Source organism: Lepus europaeus, chromosome 4 (assembly GCF_033115175.1).
Source record: "Lepus europaeus isolate LE1 chromosome 4, mLepTim1.pri, whole genome shotgun sequence".
Taxonomy (NCBI): domain Eukaryota; kingdom Metazoa; phylum Chordata; class Mammalia; order Lagomorpha; family Leporidae; genus Lepus; species Lepus europaeus.
In genome coordinates, this window is record NC_084830.1 from 145129060 (window position 1) to 145145792 (window position 16733).

The window sequence follows — 16733 nt, forward strand, 5'->3', positions numbered from 1 at the left end:
CTATTTCAGTTTGGATTCTCTACAAGATCTATGGATGGCAGTTTCCAGTTCATTTACTGTCCTACAAGCACTGGGGAGCAGGCTGGTCTACATCATTTGTGGAGTCAGGTGACTGTGGACTTAAGAGCAAGGCTTGGAATGGGAGTTTATGTATCCAGCACAATGCAGCTGTCAGGGCTGGGGTGTAGGGCCCAAGCCCCTTTAGAGGAAATGGTGAGGGTAATCCCTGGTTTCTGGAGGTTGGAAGTGTTGTGAACATGTGTACCCATTAAAATAGAGAATAAAGTTTTCTGGCTGTGGAGAAAGAATGTTATGCTGTTACTGAAACAGTTTATTTCTGAGGGTCAGGCTCGGGAAAAACAAACCCAGTAAAAATGTAACTTTATTCTGTTTAAAAAAGTCTTTTGGTGAGGATGCATTAACAATACAAAAATATTTTGAACACTACAGTGGTCCTTTTTTCAAGGCTTCTTGCAGCACTACACTAGAGAGTATGTGATCTTTGGATTCTGGAAACCAGCAGCTGAAGTAGGAACGAAGGGCTTTTCTTAAGGGGTGTGTGTGACTACAGACAGCCCCTTTTCTTTGGATTCAGGCTATGTACAGTGAGGAGGCGGCCACAAACAAGATTAAATTAACAAGATTTGTTTTTTCAAGGCTCAGCATTGAAGCTTGGCTCAAAAATGGGTTAAAGAAGGTCATAGTGAAACCCCAGTGTTCGCCACTAGGGGTCTTCTGGGCTCCTGGGTTTGGTTGCAGTGGTCCTCCTTCTGCAGCCCCATAGGGAAACTGAGGCTGGCTGAATGCCAAGAGATGGCTTTGGAGAGCAGGAGCTCTTGATTTGCCCTCTCACAGCTGCCCGAGAGCTGGCTCGATGGACTTCAGTGAGCGGGAAGTGTTACTGTGAAGATGCTTTAAACGAGCAGTACACAGCAGCCTGGAGCCCTGCCTGAACTGCTGACTGCAGCTGCTCATGGAAGGCTTGTGGCAGCGTCAGAGCTGCTTAGACCATCAAGTTCCTCAGGAAGCATTTCCCAGTAATGTGAACTAGAGCCAGATGCCCCGCCACCTATACTTGTCTGATGGGGTAGTGTCCGCTTTTTCCTGTTACGGAGGTGGACAGGCCTCAATGTAGCCTATTCCATTCCTTCCTCTTGAAAGTTCCTGAGGACATGGTCAGAGGCTTCCTCTGGTCCAACTCACCAGTGGCAGCTGGTTCTCCCGTAAATAGCTTTTCCATCTCCATATCACAGAAGCATCGTCATGAGCTTGGTGGTTGCGACTGTGCTCACGTGTAGTTTGGTGAACCAGCTCATTCTTGGTCCGTGAGGTGTCTGGTGGGATGAGGAGGGTGGGCAGTGGGGGATGGGGAGGCAGGGGTACAGAAGGTAGCTGGGCTCAGTCCAGCCCATCTATGACCTATAGCAGAAAAGCAGGAGGCGTGGGCATGTGGCTGGCATAGGCACAAGGGGTGCCCTTAATGAGAAGACATAAACACAGGATTGCCACCATCTGGAGCAGGTTCAGGTCAAAGTTGAACAGTTTCTCCAGTCTTCAGGGTCAGGACCCTGGGGGGCAGTCAGCAGAGCTCCTGGTCAGTCTCCATGTGATCATGGTCTCAGTTGCTCGCTCTCCGGCTGGGGCCCTAGAGGAGGCCAGGTGTCTGGTGCACGCTAGGCTGCCTGTCTCTGAGATTCTTGCTGCTGTGCCTGTGTGCTCTGTAGGGCACTGCGAGAGGCCTGTGGGGGTCCTGGGGCTGGGAGGCTGAGCGTAGCAGACACACCTAGGGATGTAGGTGCTGGCTCAGCAGGGCTAGCAAGCAGTTCTGGGGGGAAGCGTGACAGCAGGAGGTATGAGGGTGAGTCCTGGGGAGCTGGGGACACGGGGCAGCCTAGAGCACTGTCATCGGAAGGAACGGGGCTGGGGCAGCGGCCTTCTCCGGGTAAGTACCGAATGCATTTCTTTTTCCTCCTAGGAATAGTGAAGAGAGTTATCTGTAAATAGAGGGTGAATTCACAGTCATACACCACAACCGAAAAAATGCTGTCCTTGAACAGGCCCTGCTTCCTCCTTTCCCCATGACCTGGATGATAAGCCTGGGTCCTTGGATGAATCTACATTGCAGTGCTGCTGGCCTTGGCCCAGACCTCGGACAGGTGCAATTCCCACAGCAGCCACCAGGTAGCACAAGGACCCTTTGTAGCCATGGCCTGGTTGGGGCCTCAATGAGCTGCCGCTTCATGTGTCTAAGAGATGAATTAAGGGGAGGGGCTGTGATGCCTGTGGCTTCTTTCCTGAATCATCCCAGTCCTCAGAGCTGGGCTGTGAGAAGGAATGGACAGTGCCTTCCTGCCGTCGCTGTCCATTCTCTGGGCCACAGGTTGTCTTCCAGTAGCATGGGATGGATGGATGGAAAATGATGTCCTATAAAGACAGGGGTGTTTCCTGATAGGCATGTGCATGAGGGTGAAGGCATACATGCCGAATTCCACTTTGCTCCTGGACAGGGAATATAGTAGATGGCCGAGGGGCTGGATGGGGAGGTGTTCCTTGGAGCCAGTAATCTTACTGCTTAGCATTATCCTTAGCCATGGTGCTGCCAGGCCTGGCACTGAATGAGCCCACATTGACAGGGGTAAACCTTTTGACTCCCACAACTTTTGACAGCCACAACTCCCACAACCGTGAGGTATGGTGGAATGTGTAGGCTTGTTGCCACAGGGTCCTATGGCTAAGACAGCCAAGGGGTACTACTGCCCCTTTGCCCCATCCTTGGTCTCAGTAGGTACGAGGTTGCAAGTCGGCTGCCTAGCAACTTCGTTGTTCAGGCTGACTGGGTCCCCTCATTTTACTCTGATTTAAGGGCTCAGGTTTCTATTACTGGCAGGAATTCTAACTTGAGGAAGAAAGGGGGAGTTGGCAAGCTGTGATGCCATTGAGGCCAAGAGGCAGGGGCTGAGGCCCTGAGAGGTGTTTCGGAAACTGAACTGCTGAGGACCTGCTCGGCCTGCCTGGCACCAGAGCCACTTGGTTGAATCTGCCTTTTCCTTCCCTTCCATAGTGATCTTTTCCCTCTCCACTGTTCCTTCCTCTGTGTTCGGTTTCCACTTCAACTCGGGAGGTGCAGGTTCCCTGACCTGCTGGGGATGCACGGGGCTGCAGGGCTGAAGCAGAGGAAGGGCTCAGCAGAACACATCCAGTCAGGGAGGCAGCTTGAAGCAAAGGGAGAACGATGGTGGGGAAAAACCCACCTGCACGGACCACACCAATCCGTCTGCTGGTGGAGGCCAAAGCGAGCACGGCATTTCTTAGGCGAGCCAGGGTCTGCTCACAGCCATGCCAGAGGGGCAGAGCAGGGCAGAGGGCGAGCAGGCAGGCAGCAGGATAGAGCAGGGCCCAGAAAGAAGAGGTAACACAGTGTTAGCCAATTGTAGACATCCCACAGCCCCCATAGGTAGACTGGCTGTCTCTGAGACGCAGCCAGCCCTTAAGGCCTAGAGCGAGGTATCAGGAAAGATGGGTACCCGGCTGTACAGCAGAGGCAGTGGGAGGAGTGGGGGGGTAGTGTTGGGGGGGGTCTTCCTAGGCTGGTTCTCAGGGCCTGTGGTGCCTCCTGTAGCACAGATGATGGGGAGTCCAGGGAGGCCTGAGGCATTCAGCCTCCTCTTGAGGCTGCCCTGCACATTTTATCCAGTTTTTATTCTTGCCAACATTTGCCGGCCCCACACTGCCTCAAGGGAAAAGGCTAAAGCTTAGGCTCATTCTGTGTACTTATCGAGGGTAATAACGGCCCATGCCTCATCTTGCCCTGTGTCAGACCACCAGCTTCTCCTGGGGGAGGGGAGGGGTAGCTGACAAAGTCCTGGATGAATTACTAGCCTGAATTACCAGAAGAATTCGCCTGTAGGAAGAAGGCCTGCAGCAGGTTGTGGGCTCCCTGGGTTCTCCACACAGGACTCTGCACTGATGATAAAAATGGGGCTAGAAGTAGAGAAACTGGCAGGTACTAGCCGGCAGGTACTACACCTGGGGTCTGGCTCAGTCCGCCTGGTTGGTCTGCTCCCCGGTGCAGCAGAATGAGCCAGCGTGCATGGTTTGGGCTAGGCATCCTGAGCCAGTTCCTCCCTAGCTTCTCTGGCAGACTGGGCACAGGTGGACAACCCCCAGCTCTAGGAACTGGGCTCCCGCAGGTCGTCTCTAGGACTCAGCAGAGCTGTATTGCATGGGCGTTGGACTCAGGAGATGTGCGCAGGCCTTGCTTTTAGAGGGCCTAGGCGCCATGAAGGTTCCTGGTCTACTACTCTGCCTCTTCAGCTGGGCCAGCCACAGCAGAACAGTCCTTAAAATGGGGAGATGGAGAGGAGCCTCTGCTTCTGTTGGGGCCAGGCCTCACCTGTGGTGGATTCTTGGTGCTTTTCTCTTGACCGCCTCTTCTTCTTTCCCTGTGTAGAACAAAGGGAAGAAGCTCACATGCGGGTGGCTATCGCTGGGCGATCTGCAGCCTGCTGTCCAGCCTGGCTGGCCCTGGGACCCCAGGTATGCAGGTCCCTCCTACCTTGGGGTCCTGGGGTTTCTTGGTGCAGTTCTTGTTGGGCTGCTGTGGCTGTGTTTAAGGGCTTCTACCAATGTGGTTTCCAGTAGCCCCTCTGCCCCTTCGGCCAACACGGCCCAAGGAAACACTGGGTAGCAGTACCATTTGTGTACACAACAGGGTGTGAGCTTGCCTTAGGAGCAGTTCCCCGGGCTTGACCTCTTCTGAGCTAGCAACTTGAAAGTTCCCCTACCCACCCCTTGCTGTGTGTCACTGGCCACTCACGTAGTTGTCCCGCGCCGACCAGCCTGGATATAATTGCATGTGTAGCTGCCTCTCCTTGCGGGCCAGCTCATAATATTTTGCCTGCTCTTCCCGCGACAGTGCATGCCACTGCAATGGGAAGGAGGCAGACGGCACACATCAGGCAATCGGCAGGCTCCACCAGGATGAAAGGGCCATCCCCACAGGTCCCCCTGCCCACAGCCTCACCCTGCGGCCCAAAATCTGGTTGATGGCAGCACTCTCCTTCAGTGTACACTCTGCGATGACCTTGGCTCTCATCTCCTTCATGTACAGCATAAAGGCATTGAGGGGTTTCTTGATGGTTGGCTTCTTCACTTCCTTCTCTACCTTGGATTCACCCTGTGTCTTCCTGGGGGAAAACATCTAGATTACTGAGGAGCTCCCCCATGCCCATCTGACATCACTACCCTCTTCTAGTGTGGATCCAGTCTGTATGTGTGTGTGTGTGTATGTGTGAGAGAGAGAGAGATACCAGAGCTTTTGTAAAGGGATTCTTTCTCCCTGTCGCCAGATGGCTGAGCAGACAGCCTCAGCAACTTGCTTACAGGGACACTACCGCCAGTTGTGAAAGACATGCAAGGACTTCTCATCCCACCCACCCCACCCACTGCTGAGCATGGGTAAACATTAACCAGAGCTACAGAACGGCTTGCACAGGGGCTTTCTGGAAGGCCTTGGGCCTGGGGGGAAGTCGGTGTAACCTGGCTGACAGAAGGAACTGCTCACTTGGAGCCCACTGTCCTGCCCCCCCTTCCCCTCCCCCACCCTGTTTGTGTATTTGCACTCACAGGCTGCGGTCATAGGGCTGCAGCTCCTGCTTTCCTGAGGGAGGCACAATGGCAGGGTGGGGGATGGCTGCAGGGTGGCCAGGTACACCAGAGCCCAGCATCAAGGATGGGTGAGTGAACCTGGAAGCAGGAGGAGAGTTAGCACTGAGCCAGGAATTAAAGGCCTGACCTGTGGACACACGGTACACGAGGACACGGGCACACAGACCCCCACACTCAGTGGCCTGCACAGAGATGCATACAGATACCTTCCCAACACGTTACACTGCACAGACACTGCAAGAACGGACATAATGAGCCACCAACGGAAGTCTCAAGTAGCTTTTTTTTTTTTTAAAGATTTATTTGAAAGTTTTCTTTTAATTTTTTTTTATTAATTTTTTTGACAGGCAGAGTGGACAGTAGAGGGAGACAGAGAGAAAGGTCTTCCTTTTCCGTTGGTTCACCCTCCAATGGCCGCCGCGGTAGGCGCGCTACAGCCGGCGCAACGTGCTGATCCGATGGCAGGAGCCAGGTGCTTCTCCTGGTCTCCCATGGGGTGCAGGGCCCAAGAACTTGGGCCATCCTCCACTGCACTCCCTGGCCACAGCAGAGAGCTGGCCTGGAAGAGGGGCAACCGGGACAGGATCGGTGCCCCGACCGGGACTAGAACCTGGTGTGCCGGTGCCGCAAGGCGGAGGATTAGCCTGTTAAGCCACTGCGCCGGCCGAAAGTTAGAGTTATACAGAGAAAGGTGAGGCAGAGAGCGCGAAAGGTCTTCTATCTGCTGGCTCACTCTCCGACTGGTCACAGAGGCCAGAGCTGAGCTGCTTCAGGGTCTCCCACATGGGTGCAGGGTCCCAGGGACTTGGGCCATCCTCTGCTGCTTTCCTAGGCCACAGCAGAGAGCTGGATTGGAAGTGGAGCAGCTGGGACTCAAACCAGCACCCATGTGCGATGCTGGCACTGCAGGTGGCAGCTTTACTCACTACACCACAGCACCGGCCCCATCAAGTAGCTTTTCAATCTGTCTCCTTTTTCACCTCAGCCTTAAGAGCCTGTGGCTTCCCTTGAGCCTCCCCCACAGAACCCTCCAAATTCCCATACACCATCCATAGTGACTTTTAAAATGACTGAACACTATAGGCGGGTGTAGTGGTACAGTAGGTAAAGCTACTGCCTGCAAAGCCAGTATCTTGTATGGGGGCCAATTCAAGTCCTGGCTGTACCACTTCTGATCCAGCTCATTGCCAATGGCCTGGGAAAGCAGTGGAAGATGGCCCAAGTACTTGGGCCCCTGCACCCACATGGGAGACCTAGATGGAGTTCCTGGCTCCTGGCTTTGACCAGGTCCAGCTTTGGCCATTGCAGCCATCTGGGGAGTGGACAGGCAGATGAAAAATCTCCCTTTCACTGTCACTCCCCGCCCTTGTACGCAATCAAAAGCCTGTATGCCCCTGACCTGTTCCTGCTGAAATTCCCCCACCACCCACAGAAGAAAACCGGCCTGCATGAGCATCCCTGCTGGCATTTCTAGTCCCATCTCCTCCTCCCAGCCAACCCTTGGGCTGCTGTTCCCACGCAGCTCCCTCAGGCAATGGTTCTCCCTCACCCTTCGTACCCTGACTAGGGTCTTCGTGTGACTTCTTCACACAGTGGGCCCACACAGCTGCTGGGGCTGTGCCTCTGAGCACTGAACCCCAGTACGGCTGGAAATGTTGACCAAGTTCCTGGGCAGAGAATGCAGGGAACTAGGTCTGTAGCCAAGGGAGATTTAAGCAAATGCTCCTCACTTGACCTTCCTGCTGTTCTGTGGGGGCCCTTGGGGCCTAGCTGCTTGTACACCTGGGGATCCTGAGCAGGCAGCAGCCGCTCAGGCCCAGAGGCTGCCCCCAGCAGCCATGCAGCCGAGGTGAGCGCACATCTGCATGTGGGCTGTGGCATGTGCTGTTCTGGGTTCTCTGCTGCACAGGACAGACAGGGCTGAGCTGCTTGTATGCCTGTTAGCTTCACTCTCAGATGCAGGGCTGCAGGACAGACGCACAGGTGGACAAACAGCTAACACAGGGCAAGCACTGGCCTGGGCTTGGCCTTGTGTGGGCACTGAAGCCTGGGCAACAGGAAGCAGGAGCCTGACTTGGAGATAGGGGACTCACCTGGGGTAGGGGGCGCCAGGGGCTGCAGTGGGGGCAGGGAAGTGCTGTCTATATCCGCAGGAAGGGGACAGGGGGTAGAGAGGAGGGCTGGGCCTGTGGTTGGGAGAGACAGCTGTTAGCATCTGGCTCTTTGCCAGACCTGAGGAAGGCCTTCCCACCTTGAAATGCCTGACCCATAGTCTGATGCACATGGGCCTCTGCTGGGCCTTCTCCAGTGTATTTCAAGCAGTTGCCACCAGGGGGAGCCTTGTGCTGGTGCACAAGGACAGCCTTCTCCTGGTCCCCAGCTTAGTAGGCCCTTGGCCTCTCCATCTTGAGTTGTTTCCTGGACAAAACAGGGCTGATACCCTAGGCTAAACAGCTTTTCTTTTTTTTTTTTTTTTTTTTTTTTGACAGGCAGAGTGGATAGAGAGACAGAGAAAGGTCTTCCTTTGCCGTTGATTCACCCTCCAATGGCCGCCGCGGCCACTGCGCTGATCCCAAAGCAGGAGCCAGGTGCTTCTCCTGGTCTCCCATGGGGTGCAGGGCCCAAGCACTTGGGCCATTCTCCACTGCACTCCCTGGCCACAGCAAAGAGCTGGCCTGCAAGAGGGGCAACCGGGACAGAATCCGGTGTGCCGGCGCTGCAAGGTGGAGGATTAGCCTATTGAGCCACGGCGCCGGCTTTAAACAGCTTTTCTCCCAGAAGGCCACAGGACCGATGCTAGATGCACCCCTCGGGCTCCTGCAGTCCCCAATAAAAGCATTGCTAAGCAGGCTCTGCACTGCTGGCTTTCTGCCCAAGTCAACAGCGAGGGAGACGGCGCTCTGAGAGGCCAAGGACCCTGAGGAGCGGATGGTTAAGCACTGCTCCAGTACCCAGACCCCTGCCTGGCACACAGCAAGACTCACTGCAGAGATGGCTACAAGGCTATTTGTCCAGTGGTAGCCAAGCAGGAGCTGAGTCCAGGGCTGCCCCCCACAGAGCCTTGGGTCATCAGCTCCAGGTTCAAGTATTTGGGGACTCTGGCCTAATGGACACTTTCAAGAGACTGGCCTGGCCATCAGGCTCTGCCCCGAGCACTCGTGCCCCTCTGCGACCCTGTGGGTACTCAAGGGGCAGTCCGACTGGTGTTCAGAATGGAACTTCATCCACAGATAATCTGGAAGTAGAGAAGTGTGCTGAACGAGGTGGAGGGCCCCGGGTCCGGCCTCTGGTCTGTCCCACCTTCCTGGAAAGCCACGCTTTGCTGCCAGAGGAGCTGTAGCCTGCCCAGTTGACAGTGTCATCAGTGAGTAAAGGGCCAAGTCCCCTGACCTGGAGGTCTGAGAAGCCTTTTCGGGGTCCACCTTAGGAGACCCCATAGGCAGGCTTCGACTCCAGTAAACATGGAAGGAGCAGGAAAGGACACTGCCCTGGGGACCGTGCTGTGGCACAGGTGAAGCCACCCTTGTGGCCCCAGCGTCCCCTATCAGAGCACTGGTTCGCACTCCCGCGGCTCTGCTTCTGACCTAGCTCCCTGCTACTGAACCTGGGAAGGCAGCAGATAATGGCCCCGTGCTTGGGCCCCTGCCACTCGCGTGGAAGACTCAGATGGAGTTGCAGGCCATTGCTGCCATTTGGGGTGAACCAGTGGATGGAACATGTTTCCCCTCTCTTCCCATGCCTGTATGCCTTTCAAAATAAATCCTTAAGAATTAAAAAAAAAAAAAGCTAAAACAGCTCAGCCAAGGAAGGCACCGACCAGCGGCAGGCACTGAGGCCATACAAGCAGCAGCCTTCGCAGTCCCCTCCCTCTCGGGCTCACCCCTTCCTCTCAGACTGATGTGGTTCTGGCGATCCCAGAGCAGCCCAGAGCTGTGTCCAGGAGGCCCGGGACACCAGGTATCTCAGACACTGAGGTGCAATAGGACTGGGATACGGCTGGCTAGCTACCTGGCGAGCACCTACACTTGGGGCCACAGGTTGGGACTGAGCTGCTGGCCAGCCTCAGCCTCTGTACAGAGCCAGCAGCAGGGTGCTTGCTGGGCACAGAAGGGTGGAGAGCAAAATGTGAGGGCAGATACAGATCCCGCCAGCCCATAGTGCCCCTCCCCCACTGCACCCACACTCACCAGCTCACAGTGTGCGGGAGCTGTCCCACGCTGCCCGAGGTCAGCGAGTAGAAGCTGGAGAGGTCAGGGGTCTGCAGAGGTCTGGGAACGCCTGTGGTTGTGGGGAGCAGATGAGTCACGGGGTCACGTACCCTGCCCCCTGTGCCAGAGGTCCACACATACACTGCCTTGTTTAGGACTGTGCCTATTTGGTAACAGTGCCCCACAGTGGAGCTGGGGGACTCTCCTAAGGACACTGCTTGTCCAGGAGGCACAGCTGGAGATGGGAGTGGGAGGCCAGGCCTTGCCACTCTGCTCTACTGCTGCTCCTAACAGGCACCTGTCTGGAGGCCTGCAGCCTGGCTTTCTGAGCAGGCGCAGGCCCCCTCAAGAGCCTGGCTGGGGGACAGGGCCCCACCCAGCCCCCGGAGTTGAGTCAGCGAGCTCCCCACAGCTGACAGTGGTGAATTTCAGAATGACGGCCTGAGGCTGAGGTGAGTCAGCCATCACTTTCCTCACTGCAGGGAGAGACTGGGTCACAGCCAGCAGCAGGGTCGGGATGCCTGCTTCCTCACTGCCGCTGCCATCGCCACAGGCCCCAGGCTTCTGTGTGCACCTGCAGCCTTCAGATTTGGGGATGCCTGGCGTCACCTCCCATAGTCCATCTTTCTGGCATTTTCTTTGGACCCTAGGCTTGCACAGCCTAGGTTCTCTTGTTAGTGGGCCCAACTGCCTGGTTTCAGAAGCCAGGTACCTGCTCCTCAGATTCTGCTCTTACTGCGGTCCTCTCCATCCCAGGCCCATACCTTGCTTCTGGCTGATGTCTGCGGGTGCAGGTGTGGAGTGTGGGTTGCTGAAATGTTCGTAGAGAGGAGACAGTTGGGGGACACCATGGGGGGGCTGACTGGCCTTGTTGTGCTGAAAAAGAAGAAAGGTGGGTGAACGTGGGCAGTGCTGAGGGAAGAAGGCTCGAGTGTGGCCGTGTGTATGTGCGGAGCCTTCGTGAGCCTGTGTGTGCAGCCCTCCCATCGAGGAGCACAGGCCCCAGGGAAGGGGCTCTGTAATGCCACTGTGTCCAGTGGCCCTGCTCACTAGACCCCAGGCTGCCCAAGCAGTCCCATCTCCTAGGTAATCTCTTGGTGTCTATGGGCACTTGATTCTGGGACGGGCGTGTGCCCGTGTAGGGACCCTTCCTGGCTGCCCAGTCCCAGAGATCCTGCAGCTTCTCAAAGGTCCAGGGGCTTGTCCAGGGGGCTGCTCCCAGCCACCAGCCCTAAACAGCAGGGCCTAGACCTCTCTTTCCTCAGGCCTGACTTGTGTTGTTGACCCAGGGAAGGGGCTCCCCGCAGCCCCTGCCTCGGAGGTGTGGCCTGGCCCCCGCACTTCCTGTCTCCTAGGCGCTGCAGCACTCTTACTTTTCACACTAGTTGCAAGGCTGTCACGAGATGACTCAGTCAGCAGGCTGGGAAGGGGGCGCCCCACACAACCTTGCCACAGGGAGTCACTGCCAGTGCCAGCGCCAGCTCTGCGGAGCCTCCACGCCCAGCGGCACAGGCCAAGGCCCCGGACGCACTGTCCACGACCAGGACTCAGCTTCCCACCCAGAGGAGCCCTCTGTGGGGATGCTGCTGGCTGGGGCACAGATACGTGACTGCCATCCCATGGCACAGGAGAAACGGGGATGTCTTTGGGGCAAGACAGTAATGAAAGGGTGTGGCACAGCCTCCTCCCCACCTTGTGGGTGGAATCCCCATGGGGTGAATGTGGCCAGACTGCCTGAGATCTGCTGCCTGTCCTGGTAATGAAGGCGTTCCTGAGTACTTTAACGAGTCTGGGGGAGCCTGGCACAGGTTCCTGGGCAGCAGACTACTGGGGGTCCAGGCTAAGGCCAGACATGATGCCCCCAGATGGGCACAGGCTCCCACCCCTCCCTAGGCCAGCAACCGCCCTGGCTGGCCATCTTTGTGTAGCACCTGCCTGCCTGTGCCCTCAGGTCTTAAGGAAGGTGCTGACACCACCACTGGTCAGTCCCCCGCTCACCTATGCGAACAGCATCCCTGAAATGCCCGTCGCCAGACAGGAGCTGGTGCTCTGATAGCTGGCTGGCAGGGGAGAGGGGCGCAGGCTGCAGCGGCTGTGGGCTGTGTGCACACATGGGGCATCTTCAGGTGCTGAATACTTGCCACATGCCAGGCACTGTGCCGAGAAGTCTGCAAGCCCAGTCTCATGTCCACCAGGCCACAGAGAGGCTGCCATCACGCCCAACCGCATGGCCCCCCCAGCCCCACCTCATGTCCAACTCCGTGGCCCCCTCGCTGCCTGCAGTTCTCAGCTCATTCTCTCTTCCTGCCCCACCCCCTCAGTGGCCCCCAGGGGCTTCCACAATCCTGACCTTCAGGTCAGTTTGCAGCCTTCCTTTGACCCAGCCACTGGGCACTGTCTCCTTCTTGGAACGGTTTCTTTGCTTTGGCTCCCAGAATGCCACGCACACATGACCTTCCCCAGGCCTCACAGCCCAGCCCTTCCTGGACTTGTTTCTGGCTCCCTGTCTCTTCCATCCAGGCCATAGCTTGACACATCTTCATCTGATGACGCCACTTCTGGAAGCTGCGCTTCCAAATCCCTGTTTCCTCGGGGGCCCACAACACTCCCCACTCTGCAGGTCCCAATCAGGACCCTGAGTTTCCCGTCCAGATGCTGCTCCCCGACGTCCCAGTTACCCGGACCAGAAACCCCGCGATCCTCCTTGGACCCATGTCCCACCTGCCAGCAATCCCTAATGCTCTACCTTCAAAACAGACCTAAAACCTAATCACTTCTTCCTCCCTCCCTGTCTCCCACCCAGTCCAAGTCACTGTCACTTCTCACCTGGATGGTACTCCCCTGTGCCCTCAGCCACCTTCCATCCAGCGGCCACAGGAGTCGGGTGCTGTCACTGCTCGGCCCGAAGGCCCCAGTGGCCTCCTTCGCTGTCTCTCTGCCCCTGAGGCCTGCAAAGCCCCTGCTCCATCCCCAACCCCGGCACCCGCTGCCCCCTCTGTGCTTATGCGCTCAGGACCGCCGGGGCAGTCTTTGGCCTCTAGCAGCCTTCTCCGCGCACCACACAGGTGGCATTTTTGTGCCGAATCTTGGAACCAGGTGGGAAGCCCAGCTGGAGGCTTGCTGACCGTTTCACTGAGGGATGCTGTACCTTTTGGATCCCTTCTCTGGGCCTCAAGTCCCCTTGTAAAATGGGGATGAGACAATCCGTCCTGCCCAACTCACAGCTCCCAGCTGCAAACACCCTGGGAGCAGGAGCCCAGGACCTACTAAGGTGGGAAGCTTCCTGGAAACCCTCAGGGGCCTCTTTGCCAGACAGGTTCCCAGGACGGTGTTGGCCAGATGGCACCAGCCCTGACCAGGCCCTGTGCCAGCTGAGGGCAGGGAGACAGCCTCAGGGTCCACTCCGTCACAAACACTGGACCATGGCAGACACATTCCCCCTAAGGGCACAAATGCCTTGAGCCCCAGACCAACAGGTGAAACCAGCACCCTCCGCAGCTCCCGCCATCCAGCCTTGGTTCTGGCTCGTTCACCTTAGGACAGACTGGACTTAGCTGGCCGAGGTGGCAGCTGAGAGTCTGGGAAGCCCAGGTTCGAGGTGCCCGCTCTAGGAAGCGACGGCCACGCGGTCTGCTCTCTGACCAGAGGCGGGAGAGTGTTTCATGGCAGCGAGGGGCTGCACAGCAGGCTTCTCAGTAAACCTCCCCTACCTACGCACGGAGGGCCAGCATCAGCCAGGAAATCCTGAACAGCCCTCCGCCGGAACTGACGCCAGCACTGAGCCTGCCTGGCCGCACCAGGCCTTGCCCAGGTCACAACAAAGGCCAGGTCCAGCAACCCTCAGACCAAGTGGCTCAGCTGACAGCCACCGGTCTGCCATGTCCATAGAGGGGTGGGGGCCGCCTGGTAGGCAGCGGCTTCCTCCTGTCTACTAGCAGCCTTCCCTGGGGTCTGGGGGAAAACATCACTCAACAGGAGCGGGCAGCCAAGCCATGGGAGGAGTGCTGGGTCGGCAGTGTGCAGCCGAGAACCCCTGGGCAGCTGGAGGTCCTGGGCTGGCCAGGGCTCTGGGGCAGGGCACTGAGAGCCCGGCCAGTCCTCCCCACGTTCATGCAGGCTGCCTCCTAGCCTCACTCTCCAGCCCCTTCTGTTGGTGGCGGTGGCCAAGGACAATCATCTGGCCCAGGCCCCACCCCCCCGAACGTCCTGCTCCAGGGCCTTGGCACAAGGCTGTTCCAGGGCCAGGCTGCCCAGACAGCAGGGTGGAGTCGCCTGGGGCCTGGCGTGTCCATGGGGAGCCCAGTGGCTGGAGCTCTCCCTCCCCCCCCACCTGATGATGCCTGTGCCCAGCCCCAAGGGAAGGAAGCACCTCAGTGGCATGAGCTCATGGGTCTGAGGGCAGAGTTCCACACACAGGGCTGGGCATGCAGTAGGCGCTCAGAGCATGGCAGAATGGATGACGCAACCACAGCCCAGACTCCCGGAACGTCCTGCGCCTGCACGGCTCTCCCTGGCGCTGACCCACGTCTACAGCCCACAGGCTGCTGCTCATCCCTCTGGGATGTTTCTGGTAGTCCATGACTAGGAAGTCTTCCTCTAGCCAGGCAGGGGGTGAGGAGGGGGGACTCCTGAGGTGGGTCTCCTCCGCTCTGAGGTCTCCTGCCCCCTCCCCGCCGAGTCCCCCACTTCCTGCAGGCACAGGTGAAAAATAAACACAGCCGGCATTTTCCCTGCAGACCGCAGCGGCCTGCGCAGAGGCTGTGAGCGCGTCGGGGGCCCTTGCCCCCGCCGGTAGAGAAACTCCCTCACCTCTGACAGTTGGCTTCGAAAACCCCCACCGCCTGCCCCGACAGCACTTTCCCAGCAAAGAAAGTTGCTGTTTCCTGTGGCCACAAGCCCGAGGGACCGCGGGGACGCATGGAGCGGAGCAGCCCACGAGAAGGCCTCCCCAGCGCAGGGCTGTGCCAGGAGAGGCTCCCCAGCCCAGGACCCCCAGTGCATGGCTGCCGCCGTCCAGTCTGGGTGTGTGCCCTGAGCGCCCACTCTGCTAGGCAAGGACAGCTCAGGCACACGGAACGGCGTGTTCCCAGCCCTCCACCCTTCAACTCAGATGCTCCTAAAACAGGCACTGTCCCCATCTGACAGTGAGGGAAACCGAGGGAACGGGCCAGCCAGCTGGTAAGTGGCAGAGGTCGGTGCCTCTCCGTACACTGCGAAGGCTCTATGGGTGCTGTGGACACAACAGCAGGGAGCAGGGGCAAGGCGGGTGCCCAGTCCTAAACAGCCTCTTCCTTCTGCAGCCCAGCCCGTACTTCCCTGACCCTAAAAAGGCTCCAGGAGGTTCTGCCATACCTGCCTGCCTGCCCGGTGGCAGCAGACATACTCCCAGGGTCCCAGCCAGGTCCCACTGCCCGGGCGCCGGCTCCGCGTCAGCGCCTCCCCGTCCGTGCCTGCTGCTCTGCCGTGGAACTGTGACTTCGGGCCCCTCAGGCACAACGCTGATCCCAGTGCCTGTTCCACATCTCGCACCTCACGCCCCTTCTGAGGCAGAGGGTGACCAGTCAAGTGGCTACTTTCTGTTTGCCAAGTGCCCAGAGATGAAAACCAGTGATACAAATGCCACACGTGACCGCCTGACCGACCCTTCCAGGCTTGGCTCAGCGAGAGCGCCGCGTCCGCTCACGCAGCCCTCCACCAGGTCAGCACCAGCCTGCTTCTGGGCGCCCAGCGTCTCGAGGGATGCCAGCCAGCCGTGCCCCTGCCATCCCCCTCCCTCATTCTGTGCCAGACACTTCCCCCACATGGCTCGGCCAGTTCCTATCTGTCAGGCCGATAAGAATGAGACTTCCTCCCGGAGCCTCTCCCAGCCCTGCCCTGCTGCGGCGCGGACCCCGTGGCACCGAGGTTGCCCACTTCCTTGAGTGCCTGCCCCTCCCGTGGTCTGTGACTGTGCCCTGCTTCCACTGGATGGATTCAAATGGGGCCTCCAAAGGTGGGTCCCCGCAGTGAGGGGCGGAGGGGGAGTGCACCCAGGCTGGCAGGCCTGGATAAAGCGCCCTGGCGGGGCCAGCGCCATGGCTCACTTGGTTAATCCTCTGCCTGCAGCGCCGGCATCCCATATGGGCGCCAGGTTCTAGTCCCGGTTGCTCCTCTTCCAGTCCAGCTCTCTTCTGTGGCCTGGGAAGACAGTGGAGGATGGCCCAAGTGCTTGGGTCTCTGCACCCACATGGGAGATCAGGGGGAAGCACCTGGCTTCTGGCTTCAGATTGGTGCAGTGCCGGCCAAAGCGGCCATTTGGGGGGTGAACCAACAGAAAAGCAGGAGCTTGGCCGGCACCACAGCTCAATAGGCTAATCCTCCGCCTGCGGCGTTGGCACCCCGGGTTCTAGTCCCGGTCGGGGCGCCGGATTCTGTCCCGGTTGCCCCTCTTGCAGGCCAGCTCTCTGCTGTGGCCCGGGAAGGCAGTGGAGGATGGCCCAAGTGCTTGGGCCCTGCACCCCATGGGAGACCAAGAGAAGCACCTGGCTCCTGCCTTCGGATCAGCGTGGTGCACTGGCCGCAGCGCGCCAGCCGCGGTGGCCTTTGGAGGGTGAACCAACGGCAAAGGAAGACCTTTCTCTCTGTCTCTCTGTCCACTCGGCCTGTCAAAAAAAAAAAAAAAAGAAAGAAAAGAAAAGGAGGACCTTTCTCTCTTTCTAACTCTGTCGAAAAAAAAAAAAAAAAAAAGTACCCTGGCACAGGGTCACAGAAGCACACGGCTGAGGCCGAGGGAGGAGGAGGAGGAGCCACTGCTTCGAGTCAGGGGACATCCTACATGTCCCCTGATACCCCCTGGCCGCCGCCTTGTCCTGCCCTGCC

At 58.1% G+C, this 16733-nt stretch overlaps 1 protein-coding gene across 4 annotated transcripts in view; it reads right to left on the reverse strand.

The window, feature by feature from the left end:
* Window positions 1-348: 348 nt before the first annotated feature.
* TCF7 (transcription factor 7) overlaps window positions 349-16733 on the reverse strand; it is a 28267-nt gene continuing 11882 nt past the window's right edge. Inside the window, exons 4-12 of one of the 4 annotated variants that reach the window (XM_062189160.1) lie at window positions 10640-10751; window positions 9855-9945; window positions 7761-7853; window positions 5626-5745; window positions 5024-5186; window positions 4817-4924; window positions 4394-4442; window positions 3252-3324; window positions 349-1971 (exon numbers count right to left, since the gene is read on the reverse strand). In XM_062189160.1, coding sequence (XP_062045144.1) covers window positions 1674-1971; window positions 3252-3324; window positions 4394-4442; window positions 4817-4924; window positions 5024-5186; window positions 5626-5745; window positions 7761-7853; window positions 9855-9945; window positions 10640-10751 — 1107 coding nt within the window. In that variant the 3' untranslated portion in view covers window positions 349-1673. Of the gene's footprint in view, window positions 1995-3251; window positions 3325-4393; window positions 4443-4816; window positions 4925-5023; window positions 5187-5625; window positions 5746-7760; window positions 7854-9854; window positions 9946-10639; window positions 10752-16733 lie in introns of all 4 variants that reach the window. The other 3 variants (XM_062189161.1, XM_062189162.1, XM_062189163.1) reach the window with 3 other exon arrangements.